General features: G+C 36.1%; 1 protein-coding gene across 4 annotated transcripts; it reads left to right on the top strand.

Annotated features, from left to right (window-relative positions):
• Positions 1–375: 375 nt before the first annotated feature.
• On the top strand, positions 376–18,473 carry LOC123880261 (sodium/potassium/calcium exchanger 3). Of its 4 annotated transcripts, none has more exons than XM_045928297.1 (10): positions 376–567; positions 13,765–13,947; positions 15,274–15,461; positions 15,711–15,897; positions 15,973–16,047; positions 16,126–16,460; positions 16,545–16,707; positions 16,782–16,883; positions 16,985–17,106; positions 17,445–18,473. In XM_045928297.1, the coding sequence occupies exons 1-10, from the start codon at positions 549–551 to the stop codon at positions 17,670–17,672; spliced, it is 1,602 nt and encodes a 533-aa protein (XP_045784253.1). In that variant the 5' UTR covers positions 376–548; the 3' UTR covers positions 17,673–18,473. The 4 variants fall into 4 exon arrangements, with proteins under 4 accessions (XP_045784253.1, XP_045784254.1, XP_045784251.1 ...); XM_045928298.1 differs by having other exon boundaries at positions 13,759–13,947; positions 16,225–16,460; XM_045928295.1 differs by having other exon boundaries at positions 13,759–13,947.
• Positions 18,474–20,375: the final 1,902 nt, after the last annotated feature.

Below are 20,375 nucleotides of genomic sequence, written 5' to 3'. Positions count from 1 at the left end.
TTTTTAAAGGATCATCAGTTTATTTTACGAAATTTGGTACAGAGATAGCTTGCATTCCGGGGAAGGGCTATTACGGATAGGCTATACTTTTGTCCTGGAAAATCAAAAGTCTCACGGGATTTTTAAAAACCTGAATCCACGCGGGCGAAGCCGCGGGCATCGTCTAGTCTAATGTTATTACGTTAGAGTCATCTATAATCTGTTTTCATCTTAACCCCTTCCTTACCATGGAAACGTTTGATAGTAGCCACTGGTAATATAATAGAGCCACACCAATTAAACCATCTAATAAAAAAATCAATTCGATCAATGGCAATTCATACACAATGATGTGCTGGGGCAGGAGCCGCGCTCGGAGTCACTCCATCACTGCGCCCGAGCGCCGCCCGACGTACGTGTATTGTATGAGAATAAATAATTGGCTCCCGTATTCTTCTTTTGACGAGCTCTCGGCCAGGCCCATTATGTGCCGGCGATCGCTGCCCGCGGCATTTGGACGCCACTGACGACGCTCCCGGTCGTCTCCGCGCGATCTCTCCGCCACCACGATGAATGCCTCCGAGCGAGGTACGTTCACATTTTGCCGTGGGTACCCGTCCCTAGCCGGGGCCGTGAAGTGCACGCCGCGTACCCGCAAGGTTATACATCGAAACAGGTCGGAAGTGCGTCCAATTCTCTGTGAATGGCTAGGTCACACTATTGCGAAGCTAATGGGCAGGGGAGAAGATTGTATAGCGGTCCGAGTGCCTGTTATTCTAAGTGAATGTAGTGGCTTGTGGCATCCGTGAGACCAGCTCGCGACCCGTAAGTATGGAAGAGTGAAGATGCGTCATGGCCTACAATGCGGCAGGTATGTGCTTCAGCGATAATCCCTCCCTACAGCCATTTTACACGCACGAATAAAGATCTCTTGAGCTCCATTATTGAATGCCCGAAAATTGTCGTAATCCCGAGTAAATTCACAAATTACGGGTGTGGCAGCCTGGACAATGGGCATGGTAAATGTTGACAACCTACATACTCGGTGGTTTGATCCGCGCTCACAATTAGAACTACTCTCGAGAAAAGAGTCTGATGTCGTTGATAATAATTGACTGGTTTCTCGATAGGTATTTTTAGATGTGTACCTAACCGACGAATTGACCGAGGATAAGGTACCATATGTCACTTCATATAGGCACTATATATTTATACTCGTTAGATACGCATCATTGACTGTACGAATCCCTGCATTGACTTGAAAATTTGTAAAATGAATGTTTTATGCTAACCGCTCATTTTATGGCTAATTTGTTACGTTTTAATGGTCATGTCTGAATTATTTTAATTGGCTGTTCAATTTACGTCAATCTTTCTAAATTCGCTTATGAGCTATTTTTTATATATTTGAGTTTATTGCGTACAGAAAATAATTGTAGATTGGAAGGTCCTAGCAATTTCAAAGTTTCTTAAAATCGAGACTCAAATCATGATCGATGAAAATATAAACGTAGTCTGTAGGCTGGATTCAAAATTATGCTTAGAAACACGACCGTCAATTTACCATTTATGTACGTTTGGGTCAATTTAACAATCGCGAAGTGAGTAACTTTGAATGAGGCTACGGATGAACATACTTATTTTACTCAATCAAATTAATTATGCCATCAGTATAACAGTTCGTTATTATTTCTCGTCCTTGGTGCGTTAGCCAATTTTCTTGCTGGTTTCTTCTAGGTTGGAAATGAATCTTTCCAACTTCTTCTTTTTCTCTATTTACATCTTCAAACTTCCACTGAAACAGCATCTTTCCTTTAGCCGTTATAATATTTGTTTTTTAATATTATACTTATGTTGATTCTTCTGTCTTTGTAACCTCTCTGCTCTTATCTGCCAAGGGTCACTAGTAGCGATTTCTTGAAAAGATTTTCTTACGGGTCCACTTGTTATCTTTTTCTTTTTACTGTTACTTATTTTTGGTATTAATCTATACTAATAAATAAAATTGAAGTATCTGTCTGTAATTTCGAAATAACTATCTCATATTAAAAGCGCTTATTATGGTTAATTGAACTGTGCCATAACTGAATCACAAGTTTTTGAAACTTTTGTCTGTCTGTTCGATTTAACGGGCTAATCATCGGAATGGCTGAATCTATTTTGACGTGACTTTCACAGACACGTAGAGGATTAATTAACCAAGGAGTAATACAGACTACTTTTTAACCGACTTTCAAAAATCGGGGAGTTGCCTTTTTCTACCTATGTACACTGAAATCTCCGAAATTTCTGAACCGATTGGGTATTTTTTTTAATCGATAGACAAACTTTGCGACATTGTTTCATAAAAAAAATTGGTTCCAATTCCTCAATCCTAATTCAAAATTATGAGATCAGATAGTAAATAAATAAAAAAGTTACTCTAAATACAACGCAAAAGCACTTGTAAAAGTTTATTTAAATAAAAAATCTTGCTATAGTTATTTCTATTACAATTATCAAAGGATGTTCTTTGTCGTTTGTTTCGCTTGGAATAGGTATATTGAAACACACAAACCATGACATCAATATTATGTTTACCCCCAGTTCCTAGAAGGCATTCACATTGTAAGCCCACGAAGCAACTGTAGAGTGTTCTATGCACGCTTTCGCCCGCGTTTCGTGTGACATGCTGTCATGTGGATTCCGTCGCACTTTGCATTTGTTTCAGTCATACTAATAACTTTTAAGAGGGGTCTCTCGGTCACTCGCTCCATACAAACGTAGTTCCAATTTCATTTGAATAAAGCAACCAAAGTCCATGAAATTTCACAGACATATTCTAGAAACTAATATCTGTGCCTGTTGTTTTCCAGATGTCTGTTAAAATATTCGGTTTCAAAGTTACGCGATCTTAAAAATTCACATACAAATCTTTGAGCCCCTGTCATTTTAAAACTACATATTTTTAGAAAAATATAAAACACCACAGGCACAGATATTAGTTTCTAGAATATGTCTGTGAAATTTCATGGACTTTGGTTGCTTAATATTCAAATGAAATTGGAACTACGATTGTATGGAGTAAGTGACGTGATATATTGCCTTAATATATTGCCATCCCTTCCATAATTCTCCCTGCAGAAAATTTTCGCAGTAAATATAGACAATAAACATGTCAATTTAGATAAGTTTTGAGTTGGTGTATATCAGAGTTTGTTTCGTGCCCTATATTATATCACATTGAAACCTATCCATAATTTCATTCGTAGCAATGATTGAGTACTGTGGGTTTTTTTTTTCTTTTCCGCTGGTAAAAATGCAATTACGCATGCCGCTCAAAAGCGGGTATGTGGGGCTCACTGGCAATGCATTTGATGCTGCATTCATATAGCATACCCACTAAAAAACCCAGCGGTGCCGTCCACGTCAGGTTAGAGGCGTCTCAGGATCCCGGGTGTCGTATGCGACTGAGACGTCTCAGCGTTAAACCGGCACAGTTTTAGTGAGGGAGAAGATGAGCGTAATGTCTCCTTCTTCTCCCCTGTCTTCTTCTGCAGCGTGGGTGAGCGTCAGCGGACAGCTCTCGCACCCGCTCCGCGGCCTCCTTCAGTGTTATGACAGTTTCACAGAAGGAGGCCATCACACTCCAGCTCGTCTTACTGCCAATCATGCCGTCTATTATGCTCGACAGCGAGAAGTTTCCTCCAAGCCTAGACGACACGATGTGGCGCTGAGGCCCCCGAGTACTGTGGGTTGCTATTTCGATTAAGATGTTTTCTGCCAAATTTTGAGGCCCCCTCGCTGCCCCACAGTCATAATTCTCCTATTGGCAGAAAAAGAAGTTGTTGCTATTACGGAATACATAGAAAATTTTACAACACCTCAACGATTTATCCGCGTTTCAATACATTTTTGTATACAAAGTACAAACTACAAACAGGATCACATGTAGACGCGTTAGCAGGATTTTCAAACGTAGACTATTGTACACGGTACACGGTACAGTTGTAGTATCAGATATAAATTTTGTAACAATACTCCAGGTTTCAACTACTTAATTAATGCTGCAATCTGAGCATATCACCTCAGAACAGGCTCTGCACTCTGCAGTTCGTGCAAACTTTTCAAATCAAATCATTTATTTGCCGACTGTAGGGAAGTACACAAATTATTTCTTTTGTTTCGAGCACAATCTGCCATAACGTGGCGTGCAAATTTAAAATAATATTATCATAATATTATATTATCACTAGCTGATACCCGCGACTTCATTCGCGTGGATGTAGGTTTTTAAAATTCCCGTGGGAACTCTTTGATTTTCCGGGATAAAAAGTAGCCTATGTGCTAATCCAGGGTATAATCTATCTCTATTCTAAATTTCAGCCCAATTCAAATTCAGTAGTTTTTGCGTGAAAGAGTAACAAACATACACACACACACACACACATACAAACTTTCTCCTTTATAATATTAGTTTTTATATTTTTAAAGATATCTTGCAGACACTGGCACTACTTATTAATTACCAAAAAAATTTAAGGGTCAGCGAGTGCAAAAAAGTTTATACTTAGTTTTATATATGGAATCAGATTTTTTAACTTTAATTTAATAGATACTTAATGTCAACACCATTTTAGTTACTTGGAGGAAATAGTCACCTCCTCAGTAACTGACTCGTACTCTTGAATTTTCCAATGTAAAGATACATCTATTTTTACCACGTAGATACCAGTTAGGATTCCATATTTAAATTGGTGTTTTTCGAAATGTCGCCCGTAGACTTGTCCAGGTCAAAATTCATGCTAATAAAAAATAGAACGAAGTCACGGGCATTACCTAGTTTACAATTTACAATTTCTCCAAGTGAGCTCTCTACTTTTATTTAAATACTATAATCCCAAATAATTTGGTTTTTCCAATTATGTTCTAATTACATTCAGCCAGCAGTTTTTAAATATCCCAGTCCATCTTCTACCTTCATATAGGTTCATCGATGGTTCAGCGTATGTCGTCGGATAGCAAGGTTGACCATTGGATGTGCCGGAAAAGTCTTCTCAGCCATTGCGCTTCCCCTATTTTCATCTTTTTCTTATCGCAGTCATATAAATAACTTGAGAATGCCCGCGATTTCATCCGCGTGCATTTAAGTTTTTTTTTAAATTCCGTGGAAACTCCCACGTTTCAAGGATAAAAAGTAGCCTATATCCGTCTTCGAAATACAAGCTATCTCATTTCCATATGTCTTCTAAATTAACCAAGCCGATGGACTGTGTAAAGGTGATGATTGACAAACACAAAGGTACACTTTTGTATATATACCTACTATCACAGAGCATCGTTTCTTCTACTCTTCTGTTAGTATCGGAGCAAGTACAATTTCCCGTCTCCTTCATCTAGGTCCTGGAAAAGGAATAAGTGGTTAATTAAAATGATTTTATATTACGTCTTTGGCCGAGTTTAACGGGCCGCTTACGTCGGACAGTTCCTAAAGTTAGAAGTAGGGGAGGTACAGGAGCGCGCCTCATCCGGTTAACAATTGACAATTTGCTAGGGCTGACACGTATAGTTTTTATAGCATCCAAGACTAAGATCTATAGAGCGAACTTTGTTTCTGCTCAGACCGACACTGTTACAAGTGTAAATTAAAAATTTATAACACCCCCGACGATCCAAAGTATTTGAGTTTTCCAAAACATCATTTTCAAATAAATAATTATGTATTTAGGCAACGTCCATCTTGACAGCTTGACATTTATGTCTATTGACATAATATTAAGAACCTAACGGTTATCTAACCTTCTTTTCTACAAGAAAACTAGAAAAGAGCTGATAACTCTTAAACGGCTGAACCAATTTTTTTAGATTATAGCTAAGAACACTCTCGATCAAGCCACCTTTCAAACAAAAAAAAACTAAATTAAAATCGGTTCATTCGTTTAGGCGCTACGATGCCACAGACAGATACACAGATACACAGACACACAGATACACAGATACACACGTCAAACTTATAACACCCCTCTTTTTGGGTCGGGGGTTAAAAACGAGACAGCGCTTATATCGCTGTCATAAATCTATCTCGTTTTATGAGCAAAGCCAAAGTGCGATCAGCTCTATCTTAGGCTTAGTGCACAGTTCATGACAGGGGAACTTGTAACAAAACGTCGACGTCACTGGCAGGCGTCACATGATAGTACATTTGACCCTAGGTGGGTCCTAAGGTAGCCCTATTTTTCTTTGATTTCACGTCACTAATACTTCATCGAGTATAAACATATCGTCGATTCAGGATCAAACCGAGAGTTCCTTCACTTTAGTTCGCTCTGCTTATTGTCAATATCTAATAGACTTGAAACAAGTGCAAATTAAAAATTTATAAACCCCTGACAAGTGAAGGTTACAGTAACTAGAAAAGAGCTGATAACTTTCAAACTGCTGAGCCGATTTTCTTGGATTATAGCTAAGAAGACTCTCGATGAAGACACCTTTCAAACAAAAAAACTAAATTACAATCGGTTCATTAGCTTAGGAGCAACGTTACCATAGACAGATACACAGTTACACACGTCAAACTTATAACACCCCTCTTTTTGGGTCGGGGGTTAAAAACAATCGACCTCGGTGTGATTGTGCTACAAAGGACCTATAAGTGTATTATTAAAATATTATGCCAAAGTTATGTAATATGGTTAATATTCTACGGTTAATATTATGGCAAACCATAATATTAACAGTAGGGTGGTAACTAGCCCCAGCTGTAGCCTCTCACCAAACCAAATCAGAGATATTTTCGAAATTATACCGAAATTCCTAAATAGCCTTTTAAGGATATCAAACTCTGGACCTCTTTATAAGACCACAGCGCTCCCCACTCGATTCTGAAACATTACTCACAATATTAGATTTAAGAAGGGTCTCTCCGTCACTCGCTTCATACAAACGTAGTTCCAATTTCATTTGAATATTAAGCAACCAAAGTCCATGAAATTTTGCAGACATATTCTAGAAACTAATATCTATGTCTGTGGTTTTCCAGATTTCTGTTAAAATATTCGGTTTCAAAGTTACGCAGTCTTAAAAATTTTCGTACAAATCTTTGAGCCCCTGTAATTTTAAAACTACATATCTTTAGAAAAATCTAAAACACCACAGACACAGATATTAGTTTCTAGAATATGTCTGCAAAATTTCATGGACTTTGGTTGCTTAATATTCAAATGAAATTGGAACTACGATTGTATGAAGCGAGTGACGGGGAGAGCCCTGTTAAGCTTTCATTACATGCTCCTTTTTAAGAAAACGGGGAAGCAGGATGGGGGCATTGTCTTATCTGCAAGACAATTGATAATTTTATTGTTTTTCCACGGTTGCCATTTTTTCTTATTGTTTTTGTATTAGTTAAGGCTTAGTTACTGTAACTTTTCAGGGTTAATAGTTAACGTCACGTCTGGTCAATTTGGCACCCTGATCACAGTCCATGACAGTTAAGGAACTTCTAACAAAGCATCGAGACTTCGATGGGTTTGATTTCCAAGGGATCAATTGGCAATTTATAATTATATTATTACTATCTTAGGCATCAGAGGCTCACCTTAATTTTGGCAGTAATATTATCAAAAAGATACATTATTTATTTTACCCGCACCGATCGGTACCGCCTAGCACCACCCGGTTCTTTATGCAAGCACCCTTATTAAAAATACCCGCAAATTACAAAGATTCTAACTATTAGTTCATTAGTCTCAACTACGTGGGTAGTAGTACCTATTCTTTACAGTACGCAGCACTCATCGGGAGTAAGTGCTTAAAGACCCTTGATCCCATTTTCTAGAAAACTAGCGGCCAATAGAGATTGTACTATCGAAGCACTTAATGCGGACTTCCTGTCTTCTTTCATCTGTCAATTTCCTCCTTATTGCACTTGGCGGTATCTCAATGAGATGAGGCACGCTCTGTTCGACACGATGAGATATTATCATCACATCAAAAATTATAAGGGGCATATTACCAGCTTACGGCGTGAGGTAGCACGCGATTTGTAGGTACCTACTACGGCATATTTTAACTCGATAATGGTGTCAATTCGCTATCTCTGAACTAAACTAAATTGACAGGTTTTTAGCACTCTTTTTAGAGCTGTAAATTTAGTTCAAATTAATTACCTCATATTCTGGCAATTGAACGGCTGACTCAATTTTTTTCACGATCAGCCTGGCGCGGGCGGTCTAGCATGGAAATGCATTCGAAGCCTGTATTCTTGGCACCATTCTACGCACGCATCATATTATACAGTAATTAGATAGCTAGACTAGCTTTTTTATTCTAGCATATTCTAAGTAAGCCTGTGGTTTTAATTTGAGAAGAGTTTATTCGTAGCGCACGCCATACAAACGTAGTTCTCATTTTCGAATTTACATACAAATTTTTGAACCCATGTAGCTAATATTTCTACGCATATTTGGCAAAACATAGAGACAGATATCAGTTTATAGAATGCGCCTGCAAAATTTCATCGAGTTTAATAAGATATTACACAAAATTGAGAACAAAACTACTTCTACACGAATAGTGCTAGAGGGAACTAGTCAGATTAACGAACAAACAAATTCCTGAAAGGCCGGCAACACATGACGGCACCTTTGGTGCTGCAAATGTTCATGGGCGGCGGTAATCACTTAACACCAGGTGACCCGCCTGCTCGTTTGCTCGCTATTTTTAAAAATTTCAGAAACCTGTTTTTTTAATCACCTACATATTCCTAAAGAGAGTAGATTGTGTATTATTGTGTATTGTAAAGTACCTCAAGAAACAAAGCCTTATGAGAATTGAATTGAATTGAATTTAATGAATTTTGAAACGAATGATGAATGATGAATAATAATAATTAATAGGTAAAACTACCATCTTCCTTCAGTCAGAGTGAAGTATCCTTCAGTGCATCGATAGATTGCTGAACTAATAACCATAATTGGAATCTTCATTCTTATTCATATCATCATAACCACTCGCCGGCCCACTTTTGAGTGTGGGTCTCCTCTTAACATGAGCATCTTTGAGAACATTATAGACTCTTTACCGCATAGGCTTCCTCAAGATCCTTCGCATTAAAACATTTCATTGCATAAAACCATTGATGTCGGAACCACCTCTCAACTCCAAAAAGTTTGAAGTGCGTGCCCTTGACCGAAACCGACTTTCCAAATTGGAACCCAACGTCTTAACCTTTAGGCTATCACCGCTCATAAAACCTACCTTCTTACGATTATTATTTTCATTCACAAATCCCGCTTATTCAGATGTTACGTAAAGAGGACACTGCCCGGGAAGAGTTGGCTTTGACCGATGTGCCCGCAACATATCTATATTCATGAGATGTTCAGGTTATTCTCTAAAATCGGTTAATCCGGTTAGGCGAGTTGACGCAGAGGCCATTTGAGACAATTTATGTTGACTTTGCTATTTGTCGGAGCGTTTTTAGAGAGGAAGTTACATTGTTTGTTTGTCATCAACGATGCCTTCATTTAACCGTACGTACCTACATCATTCGTAACTTTGAATTACTAACAACTCGCCCCGGCTTCGCTTTGCTTTAACGTATTTTTAGTTGTCAGTCAAAGTTTTATTGCTAAAATACCTACCTTCTTAAACCCTAAAAAAATTAGTTATCTCATCAAAATATTTTTAAACGCTTCCTTCGCAAAAAAACATGTAGGTATATGAATAAAGGTCATATTTGTACTAGAGTCAAACAATCAAGGTCGTTCGGTCCAGGTTATAATCTGGGTACTTTAGATAATACAATCGCCAACACAATAGAGTTTATTGATAACCCAGACGGTACTTCTCTTCAAGAACCCTCTCTACCGGAAGTTAGTATCTACATCCATTATGTAACAATGTAGCTAAGTAGATACCTCATGATTAAAATAAATCACAACTTGAAACAAGTATGTAATTTAAAAGTTTTCTATAATCTCCAATTCTGCGGTCTACATTGTATGTTTTTCAGTCCGTAAAACACATATAATTTGCCATTTTGTTTACAGACTGTAAATGTAGCTATATATTTTCGTACTCGCCTTTTAAAATTCTTTATTTTGAGACTCCATTCGAGAGTCTTGAATAAAAAAGTTTTCAGCCCACACATTGAACCGCATACAATCCGCCATTTTGTTTTTTAAGAAAAAATATTCAGATACAAGTACAAAGAATGCTTCTATCGTGGAGACAGTAGTTTTTATCCCGGATAATTTAAGGGTTTTCACGGGATTTTTGGAAACCTAAATCCACGCAAACGAAGTTGCGGGCATCATTTAGTACCTAATATCTAAATAGAAGATGTATTTTTATGAGGGTAGGTTTCGGTATTTACTAGATTTTGAGTTTGCGTTTTCATAAAATACATTTACCTAAAATAAATTAATGTTTTATGGGTACGAGGTCTGGAGGCTAAATTAATTGACCCCATAGTTCAGTAGAGGTTGATTTTTATTGAATTGATGATTAAGAATGGGTGCCTATATGTTTTAATCGGCATATTGTTTTAACACTTCCTTTAATAATAATGATATGCTAGGGCAGATCTAAGAAAAATCTTAGATCCCGAGATTTTTCTCGGGATTATAGTAATCATCATCTCTAATCTATACCTACTGATATTATAAAGAGGTATAGTTTTTAGGAAATAATCTTTGGAACTTCTGAACCGATTTTGAAAATTATTTCACCAGTAGAAAGCTACATTATTCCTGAGTGACATGGGCTACATTATCTTCTATATTAGTATTATAAATGCGAAAGTGTGTCTGTCTGTCTGCTACGCTTTCACGGCTCAACCGCTAAACCGATTTTAACGAAATTTTGTACAGACTTAGGATACATTCTGGGGATGGACATAGGCTACTTTTTATCCCAGAAAAATAGAGAGTTCCCGCGGGATTCCAAGCAAGAGATATTTCAAAATAGAACAGTATAAACTTTTATTGAAGTAATCTTTTGCAAGTACTTTGAATTGTGAGAATAATTTAGCACTAATTCGGAATGCTGTTCCCACCCAGAAGAACCAGCAAGAAACTCGGCGATTGCTCTTTTCAAATGTTTAATGCTAGAGGTATTTGTCCCCCAAATAGGAGACTGCCATCTTAATCAACTGGGCTGTAACGCTGCCCACCAATTAATAGCTAACAATAACTATCGTGAGATGCTAGTAAAAGTAAACGATTGCATGATGAGTGCACCTACAGTTTTCTGTTCCTAGTGACAATCTAACTTTTTCTACTACAAGATATATGGTAATTAGCGTTGTGTAACGGTATACGCTCACGCACGATACTGTGCGTGTGATGTATTACTTAATAACAACTAGGGTTGTCAAGATTTTACTATTAATTTATAATTAAAATAGCAATAACGCTAAATCATCAGAATATTAAAATTGGACAGATAAAAACAGTATTGGATGATGTAATGTACATCAGCTAAGGTTTCTAGCTGATACACATTATGCTTTAGTTTTTTTTAAAATTCCGTGGAATCTCTTTGGTTTTCCTGGATAAAAAGTAGTCTATGTCACTCTTCTCAGGTCTTTACCTATAATCATGCAAAACATTACGCCGATCCGTTGATCCGTCACAGCATGATTGCGGGACAAACCAACAAACAAACACTTTCAAATATTTATGAAATGGGTAGTGATTTTTCCTAAATGAGCTAATAGATACCTACCTAAATAAACGAGCTGGTCAACACTTTGTTAAATTCTGAAAGTTACTTATGCGAATTAATTGATAGTTACAAAATATAGTAGGATGCTAAAACTCACAGGTAACATCGCACTACAAAATAATGAATACACGTATCAAAGTAAGATATTTATTTGTTTCTATATAGATAAGAAACACTCAGCAAGTTACTTGGCGGACGATGGAAAGAGCTATATGCTCGAAGTTTCTCTTCGTGGTCAAATTAGAAATGAGGAGTTTTTTAGAAAAACTAGAAAAACTGACATAGTCCAGGGATCCAGCTGGTTGCAAAGCGGAAGTGGCAATTTTTTGTTGTATTTTTTAATATGAGGACAAGATTTGTATGAAAGATTTTTTTTAAAATCCACTGAAAGAGTCAAAAAGAGAGTGGTGTTTGTTTGAAAATCTTAATACACTTTTCATTAGTAAATTGCACCTTAGGAAGCCGGGGTAGATCGACTAACTAGTTAGATAAGTATTTTAAAAATATGTAGATAGTAACAACCCTAAATACGTAACCCTTTTTTGCACATAATTTCTTTCTATTCTGCATGTGACTGTAAATAAAGGCGACAGATTCAGTCGGAATAAACGATAGGTATACAATGTGTTTTTTTTAACCGGAACAGTAAGGGGAAATCCAAAACCATAGATATTACAGGGAAACTGTTTAAGGACTTAGGTCTTAAGTGAATACAATTTGGCATAGTAAATTTTTTGGTAATGCGTGAATTGTTTTCACAAAAAAAGACCTAAAGGTTCCTAAGACAATTCCCCTGTATCTTCTATGGTTTTGGATTTCCCCATACTGTACCAGTTAAACACACTGTATATGAACAGGAAAATGATTTCAATATTTATTATAAACAATTGTACAATATAAAATAGATTATCATTACAAAGGAAAAGGAAAAATTTAAATCCATGCGGATGCAGTTGTAGCCACGTACGTCGTAGATACCTACTTCAGAAAAAAACTGATAATGTCCGCATTTAGGCTAAGTAAACATAGCAATTCTTTTAATGGCAATTGTGTACGTTTTTAACCCCCGACCCAAAAAGAGGGGTGTTATAAGTTTGACGTGTGTATCTGTGTATCTGTGTGTCTGTGTATCTGTGTATCTGTCTGTGGCATCGTAGCGCCTAAACGAATGAACCGATTTTAATTTAGTTTTTTTTGTTTGAAAGGTTGCTTGATCGAGAGTGTTCTTAGCTATAATCTAAAAAAATTGGTTCAGCCGTTTAAGAGTTATCAGCTCTTTTCTAGTTTTCTTGTAGAAAAGAAGGTTAGATAACCGTTAGGTTCATAATATTATGTCAATAGACAAATGTCAAGCTGTCAAGATGGACGTTGCCTAAATACATAATTATTTATTTGAAAATGATGTTTTGGAAATCTCAGATACTTTGGATCGTCGGGGGTGTTATAAATTTTTAATTTACACTTGTTATTATAAGCTCCCAGAATACATTATTGGAGATGTCTCACAAGTTTAAAGTTTTCTAAAACATAAACTTTTATAAAATATAACGGTGAAAAAATGAGTTCCATTAACAGCTTTGTTAGTTTTGATAAGTTTAAGCGATATTGTGAAATGGTGAATAACCGGCTAATGTTGTTGTGGATTTATTTTCAGACCAGGGTGCAATTGGGACTATCGTAGCTTTAGTTATAAGCTTACGTAATTAATTATCATGATTACATCATTGATTAACAAATTCAACAATTGAGAATCAATAAGTGAATCAACAATCTAAAAGTAGAATAGTATCGGTCACTACCCATATTATAAATGCTAAAGTGTGTTAATTTGTTGGTTTGCTGGTTTGTCCTTCAATCACGTTGCATCGGAGCAACGGATCTCGATGTGATTTTTTGCACTGGTATAGTTAAAGACCCGGAGAGTAATATAGGCTACTTTTCATCCATAAAGTTAAAAAAGTTCTCACGGGATTTTCGAAAATCTAAATCCGCGTGGAGGAAGTCACGGGCATCAGCTAATTTTGAATACCCAAATGCTTTGAATTTGAGCTATTAAAATATATATCGTGTTAGTTTCAGACGGCTACATCCGCAACTGCACTCCGCCGGCCATCGATGACTTCCCTCCGGGGCTGTTCACGGAGCTACAGAGACAACATGGAGCTATTGTCTTGCACGCACTTATATCTATCTACCTCTTTCTGGCTCTCGCCGTCGTCTGCGATAAATTTTTTGTACCTGCCGTCGATAGGATATGCACGGGTAAGTTGTTAGGGTGCTGGCATAGAGAGCCAGGTTTCTGGTACTGACCGATCGGTGCGGGTAATATAGCCCCATACTATCTTATGAGTTATCACATAAAGAGAGAAAAGAGTAATAGGTACAAGTGTAAATTAAAAATTTATAACACCCCCGACAAGTGAGGGTTACAATAACTAGAAGAGAGCTAATAACTTTCAAGCGGCTGAACCAATTTTCTTTGATTATAGCTAAGAACACTCTCGATCCAGCCATCTTTCAAACAAAAAAAAAACTAAATTAAAATCGGTTCATTAGTTTAGGAGCTACGGACAGATACACAGATACACACGTCAAACTTATAACACCCCTTTTTTTGGGTCGGGGGCTAATAAAATAACATAAGGCATTTTACACGCACCGAGCGATACCGACCCCACTGACCTGTCGGTACCGGAACCATGCTTCTTTATGCGAACACCCTATCTACCATGTCTATACATATATACTTAATAATATTATAAATGAGTAAGTGTGTCTGTCTGTTAGTTTTTCACAATCCATTTGATTAACCGTTTTTGACGAAATTAGGTATAGAGAAAGCCTACATCCCAGAAAAGGACATATTAGCTACTTTTTGTCCCAGTTAATCAAACAGCTCCTAGGGGATTCTTAAAACATCTAAAGTCCACGTAGATGAAGTCCCGGGCATCATCTATTTGGTACAGAGATAACTTGCATCCTGGAGAAGGCTACTTTTTATTCAGGGAAATCAAAACACTCCCACGGAATTTTAAAAACCTAAATCCACACCGACGAAATCGCGGGCATATTATAAACGCGAAAGTGTCTGTCTATCTGGCACCTTTTTATGGTTCAACCATTGAACCGATTGATCTGGATGAAATTAGGCATAAAGATAGCTTGGTATTACATGTAGGTATTAAGAATATCTAAACTACCATTACTTAAAGTAGTAACTCTCATTCATTTATTATTCTCATTTAAAAAAATGTATACAAAAATAAAATAACAGAAATAACAAAAAAAAAAAACAAAATAACAGAAACCACAAACAATAAAATAACAGTAACAACAGAAAAAATAACAGAAACAACAAAAAAATTAAATAACAGAAACAAAAGAGAAATAAAAGAACAGAAACAGCAGACAACTAAAGTAACGGAAGAAAAAACATGATTAAAAATATGGTAAAATGGATCCCACTATTAGCGGAGTGGGTTGGATCCAAGCCGCCAGTGGTCAGGGCTTAAAATAGCTTATAATCGATACATCAATGTAGTAAGTAGATAATAGAAGTTTTAAAACAAAGTATGTTTCTCGTTTCAGCATTAAATATGACAAACGACGTAGCTGGTGCTACGTTCATGGCAGCAGCTACGTCGGCACCTGAACTCTTCGTGAACGTAATCGGGACATTCATCACTGAAGGTGATATCGGTGTGGGCACCATCGTGGGATCAGCTGTCTTCAACATTCTAGCAGTTGCCGCCTGTTGCGGTATAGGAGCTGGGATGGTATAGCGCACTATTTTAACTTTCCTTTAGAAATTCTGTTTTTTTTAATTCAGATAAAAGTTAGCCCTTGACTGAAATCTCACCTGGTAAGTGATGATACAGTCTAAGATGGAAGCGGGCTAACCTGAAAGGGTTATGGCAGTTTTTATTAAACCCTTATACCTTTGATTTCTACACGGCATCGAACCTTCTTACATATCGATTCTACAAGTAACTTCCTCAATTTAATCACAATTTTTTGTATTCCAGGTAGTACCATTAGACTGGTGGCCTTTGACCAGAGACTGTCTAGCTTACGGCATTACCGTCTCTATCCTTATCTGTATCATGCACGATGAGTATGTACAGTGGTATGAAGCCTGCCTATTGGTCTTATTGTACGGAGTTTATATTTGTATCATGTATTATGACAAATCCATACAAAACTTTGCTAAAGGTGAGATTTGTTACATTTATCAAGATTTATAGTTGAATTTTTATTTATTTAAAAAAATTGTCTTTGTTACAACAGGAAGTTGGAAATGCGTTTCCGATATGATAAAGAAAGATGACGAAAAACAAGATACCACATTGCCAGTTGACAATGGTTTGTAGGATTTCAGTATTTTGTAGTAATTTTAATAAACGTTAATTTCTTTATTTTGCCTAAAATATTTAATTGCAGAAAATAAAGATTCTAAGTCATCGTCAACAATTAAGAATGAGTTGTCGGTAGATCATCACCAACACAATGGTAATGTCAAAAGTATATCTCTCTATACAGATGCGAATGAAAAGAAAGCAGTAGTAGATACCTCTCTTCCGATTGAGAAAAGTAAAAATGATGATGATACTATAAATGTGCAAGCTGACCCTAAGGTTGGTACAATGGAAATCGCATGTCAAGAAGATAATCAAGAGGTAAACCAAGGAAATGTAGAAGAAGGAAACAAAGCAACAGTGGACGCATATGAACACTCATTGTGGAAATGGCCTACAGGAAGGAGTAAACTCACAAAGGTAACTAATCAAAAAGTTAATATTTTCTCTGTTATACATCAATTTTTTCTCGTTTAACTTATGGATAATATATACACTTTGCAGATAACATGGATAATAACTTGGCCTATTCATCTCGTATTTCTCTTTACGATTCCTGACTGTGAGAAACCTCGATTCAAAAATTGGTTCCCACTAACTTTTATGATGTGCATCGTTTGGATTGGATCATTGTCGTATATTGTTGCATGGATGATTACAATTATTGGTAAGATCTCGAAAATTTACTCCAGAGTTCTTCTTAGTTGCGATGATAAATACTGTAACCGAATTCGTGTTTAGGTGATACCCTGATGATACCAGATTCAGTTATGGGGATAACTTTCTTAGCTGCTGGAACTTCAGTGCCAGAGGCTGTCTCCAGCGTAATTGTTGCTAAACAAGGTATATCAATATTTGTAATAATTTGATTGACATTCTACTTTAGAATCAAAAGGTCAGAAATCTTACATTATAAGTTGTGCATAAATCTTGGTGTTTTACAGGACACGGATCAATGGGTATAAGCAACTCAATTGGATCAAACACCTTTGACATACTTCTTTGTTTAGGATTACCCTGGCTTATCAAAGCCTCGCTGACTCCAGCCGAACCTGGCCACTATTGGGTTAGACCTCTATTAACATTTTATGATATTTATTAAAGCGATTTTTAATTTGCAAATACGCTGCGAATAATCTGTGTGATATTATGTTGCTGTGCGATTTGGGCCCATAGTTTAATTATGAATAATCTCTCACCAGTTTCAAATCGTATATGCTTACTGTATGTATACTTACTATTTTCAATCAATGTACAAATCTTTATGTTTTTTACTATATTGTAGAGATTCTCATAATTAAATGTTCTTACTGATTCTTAAATTGATAAAATGTGCATTGTTTTGCTTTGCGTTTACTGTTTGTTTACATATTTTCTTTGTGTAACCTTCTCTTCTTTTAATAGGTGAAGATAAACTCGATGGGCCTCGAATACTCCGCCATATCGCTGTTGTCGACTCTGCTGCTGCTGTACTTGACTTTCTGGTTTAACAAGTTCAAGCTAGACGCAGCCGTGGGCAGGGCGTGCTTGGCGATGTACGCGATGTTCTTGGTATTAGCTACACTTATAGAGTTAAATGTTTTCTTCCCGGTGAATGTGCGTACTTGTAGGAGAAACGAGCTTAAATCTTAAAGGCTGAAACAAACACAGTGCGTGACGGGCAAGCACGTACGAACGTCACACGGACCGAATGCGTGCGCGCGGACGTTTTGTAATGCTAGAATTGTATGAACGCAACACAGAATCGTGTGACGACGCCAGAAAGCGAGGCTCATGACATGCGTGATTCGTAGTTTGGATGCCTTCATACAGTTCTATGTAATACAAGTTCCAGAAGTAAATTTGGACAAATCGCCCTCGCATCACGTTGTAGCCGCGCATTGTGTTTCAGGCTTAAAATTTGAAATGATCCTGATCTTTTCCATCTACAGTGTTGATTTACAATAATTTTTCAAACAATTATTGTTGTTAAATTATTATTATCTTTCTTAAAAGATGCCGCTTTTAATGTTTTGTTTTATATAAAAAGTTAGTCTGTATTTTTGAGCAATTTTTAAAATTTTAAGTTTATTATGAGACATAAATTAGTATTATGAATAGAACCTTCCTCTTTTGATTTAAAATGATTGATGATTAAAAAGTGCTTGTGCTGTAGACTTTTATTTTTATCGTGGCACAACAAATCAAAGAACTTAGATTTTGTTACCCACTTTTCGAATTTAATGCCAAATGGTTTTAATAAGTTATTAATGAGTTTTGTTTTGTAGTAAGTACCTAAAATATATCAATCTAGATTGCCTTTTTCTTACGTTTGCTACGGATGCCTAGATTTGTATTTTGCTACTATCTTAAGTCCTTGATTTTTTTGTAAATAGCTACATTTACTTCGTAATGTATCAGCTATTAAGGATTAAATATAATATATTAATTTTTTTTTTTGTTTTTTTTTGTCCCATTATATCATATCCTGTGAAGAAAATAAAAATAGATAATAAGGGCGTGTAAGTTTTTGGACGTATAATGGCGCAAATGTCTTTACGTACTTTTTAATGTAGTCCGATGGTGACCACGACTTATGCAACTAAGTCAAAATATCGATAATTCAAAATCACCATATTAATCGTGGTACCTATATTTATACCCGTGATTTACATTATAATGATACAGTGTAAACTCCATGTAATGTCACTCGATTTAACGACAACTTCTCTAAAGCGTCGAAATCACACAGCTTTGGGTTTAGCTTGTCTTCCATACAATGATACACTCAATATAGCATCACACACACTCTCAATAACAACAACAATTAAACAGCAGTATACGTTCCTTTGTTGCTTTATTATCTTAACCCGTAATAAATTTTTGGAAAATACAGCTAAATTATTGGGAAAGTACTTTCAGAAAAGGCGTCAGACGAAATAACTGCCTAAACGCAATAACGTTCAAATAAGAATTGTTTTTTTATGTACCTAATTAACAGATTTTTCTTCTCTCCATTTAACAACAACTCTCGAAAGTCTAGTGAAAATAGAAGTGACAAGTTGGAGAAAAATGAATTTAACCAGCAGATCAATAAAGAAATTTTTCCCATATCGAAAGAACATAACATATTACTAAATAATGAATTGATTTCTAGTACATCACAAAAATTGATGACAAGTAGTGGCAATAATAATGACAAGAAGGACATGAATGAACTTACCCAACAAGTAGTAACCCCAGTGATGGAAAATAATCTCATACCTCCAAAAATAATGATACTGGGAGATCAAATGGTTAAAGGTCTAGCAAGCGAAATTAGGATGAAGCGCCAAAATCAATGGAATGATGTATACGCAGTCTCTTCGTTTGTAAAACCACAAGCGACTACGGCACAAGTACTTAGTAGCTGCGATGGCCTACTCAAATGTCTAAATAAGGATGATATTGTTATTTTAGGAGTTGGATCGAATGAGAAAAATCCGTATTCTATGCTATCTGAATTAAGTTTTGCTTTAGGCCAGCTTAAGCGATATCAAGTCTTTGTACTCAATGTTTTTGATAATCCTCATTTAAACGTGAAATTACTGAATAATAGCATCAATTTGATAAGTCAAAATTACGATAACTGTAAGTTTGTAAATACTATGAGAAATAAATTTAATATTAATACTCCTATAACTAGAATTCAGAATTTACGAAAGATATGCTTTCAATTAAACGTAGAGATTGATTATATGGAATATAATAAACGTTACATTGTCAAAAATAACACAAAAACACCCTTGATATTTCATAACTTTTTTGGCAAAAAGCTTACTAATAATAAAAACTCTAAAAGGACGCTTATTCAAAGAACAATAACATATTACTTTAACAAATTGAATGACATAAATAACAATACTAAGATTTCTGACTCTGAAAATAGTAGAAAACAGTTTTTTCTTAAATAATACTCAAACTGACTCGCCTAATGCTCCAATCACTATACTGCACCAAAATATAGCAGGTATTCTAAATAAACAGGAATTATTTCAACTCTCATTAGAGGACCTTGCACAAAAAATTGGTGACATTGACGTGATTTGCTTAACTGAAACTTTTATGAAAAATGGCTCTGAATCAAATTTGAACATAAAAAACTACAAATTAGTGGCATCTTACTCTCGAAGTTCTGAGCGAAGAGGTGGAAGCTGTATTCTCTTAAAAAATTATCTGGAAAATAAATCGATAGCCTTATCTGTCAAACCAATACCATACCTTTTTGAATACTGCGCTACCGAAATACCATCCATTAATGCCATTATTGTCTGCATATATCGAATACCTAACTCCAATGTTAACCAATTTCTCCAA

Source organism: Maniola jurtina, chromosome Z (genome assembly GCF_905333055.1).
Source record: "Maniola jurtina chromosome Z, ilManJurt1.1, whole genome shotgun sequence".
NCBI lineage: Eukaryota > Metazoa > Arthropoda > Insecta > Lepidoptera > Nymphalidae > Maniola > Maniola jurtina.
The sequence above is the reverse complement of the archived record's forward strand: the minus strand, read 5'-3'. Positions and strand labels throughout refer to the sequence as shown.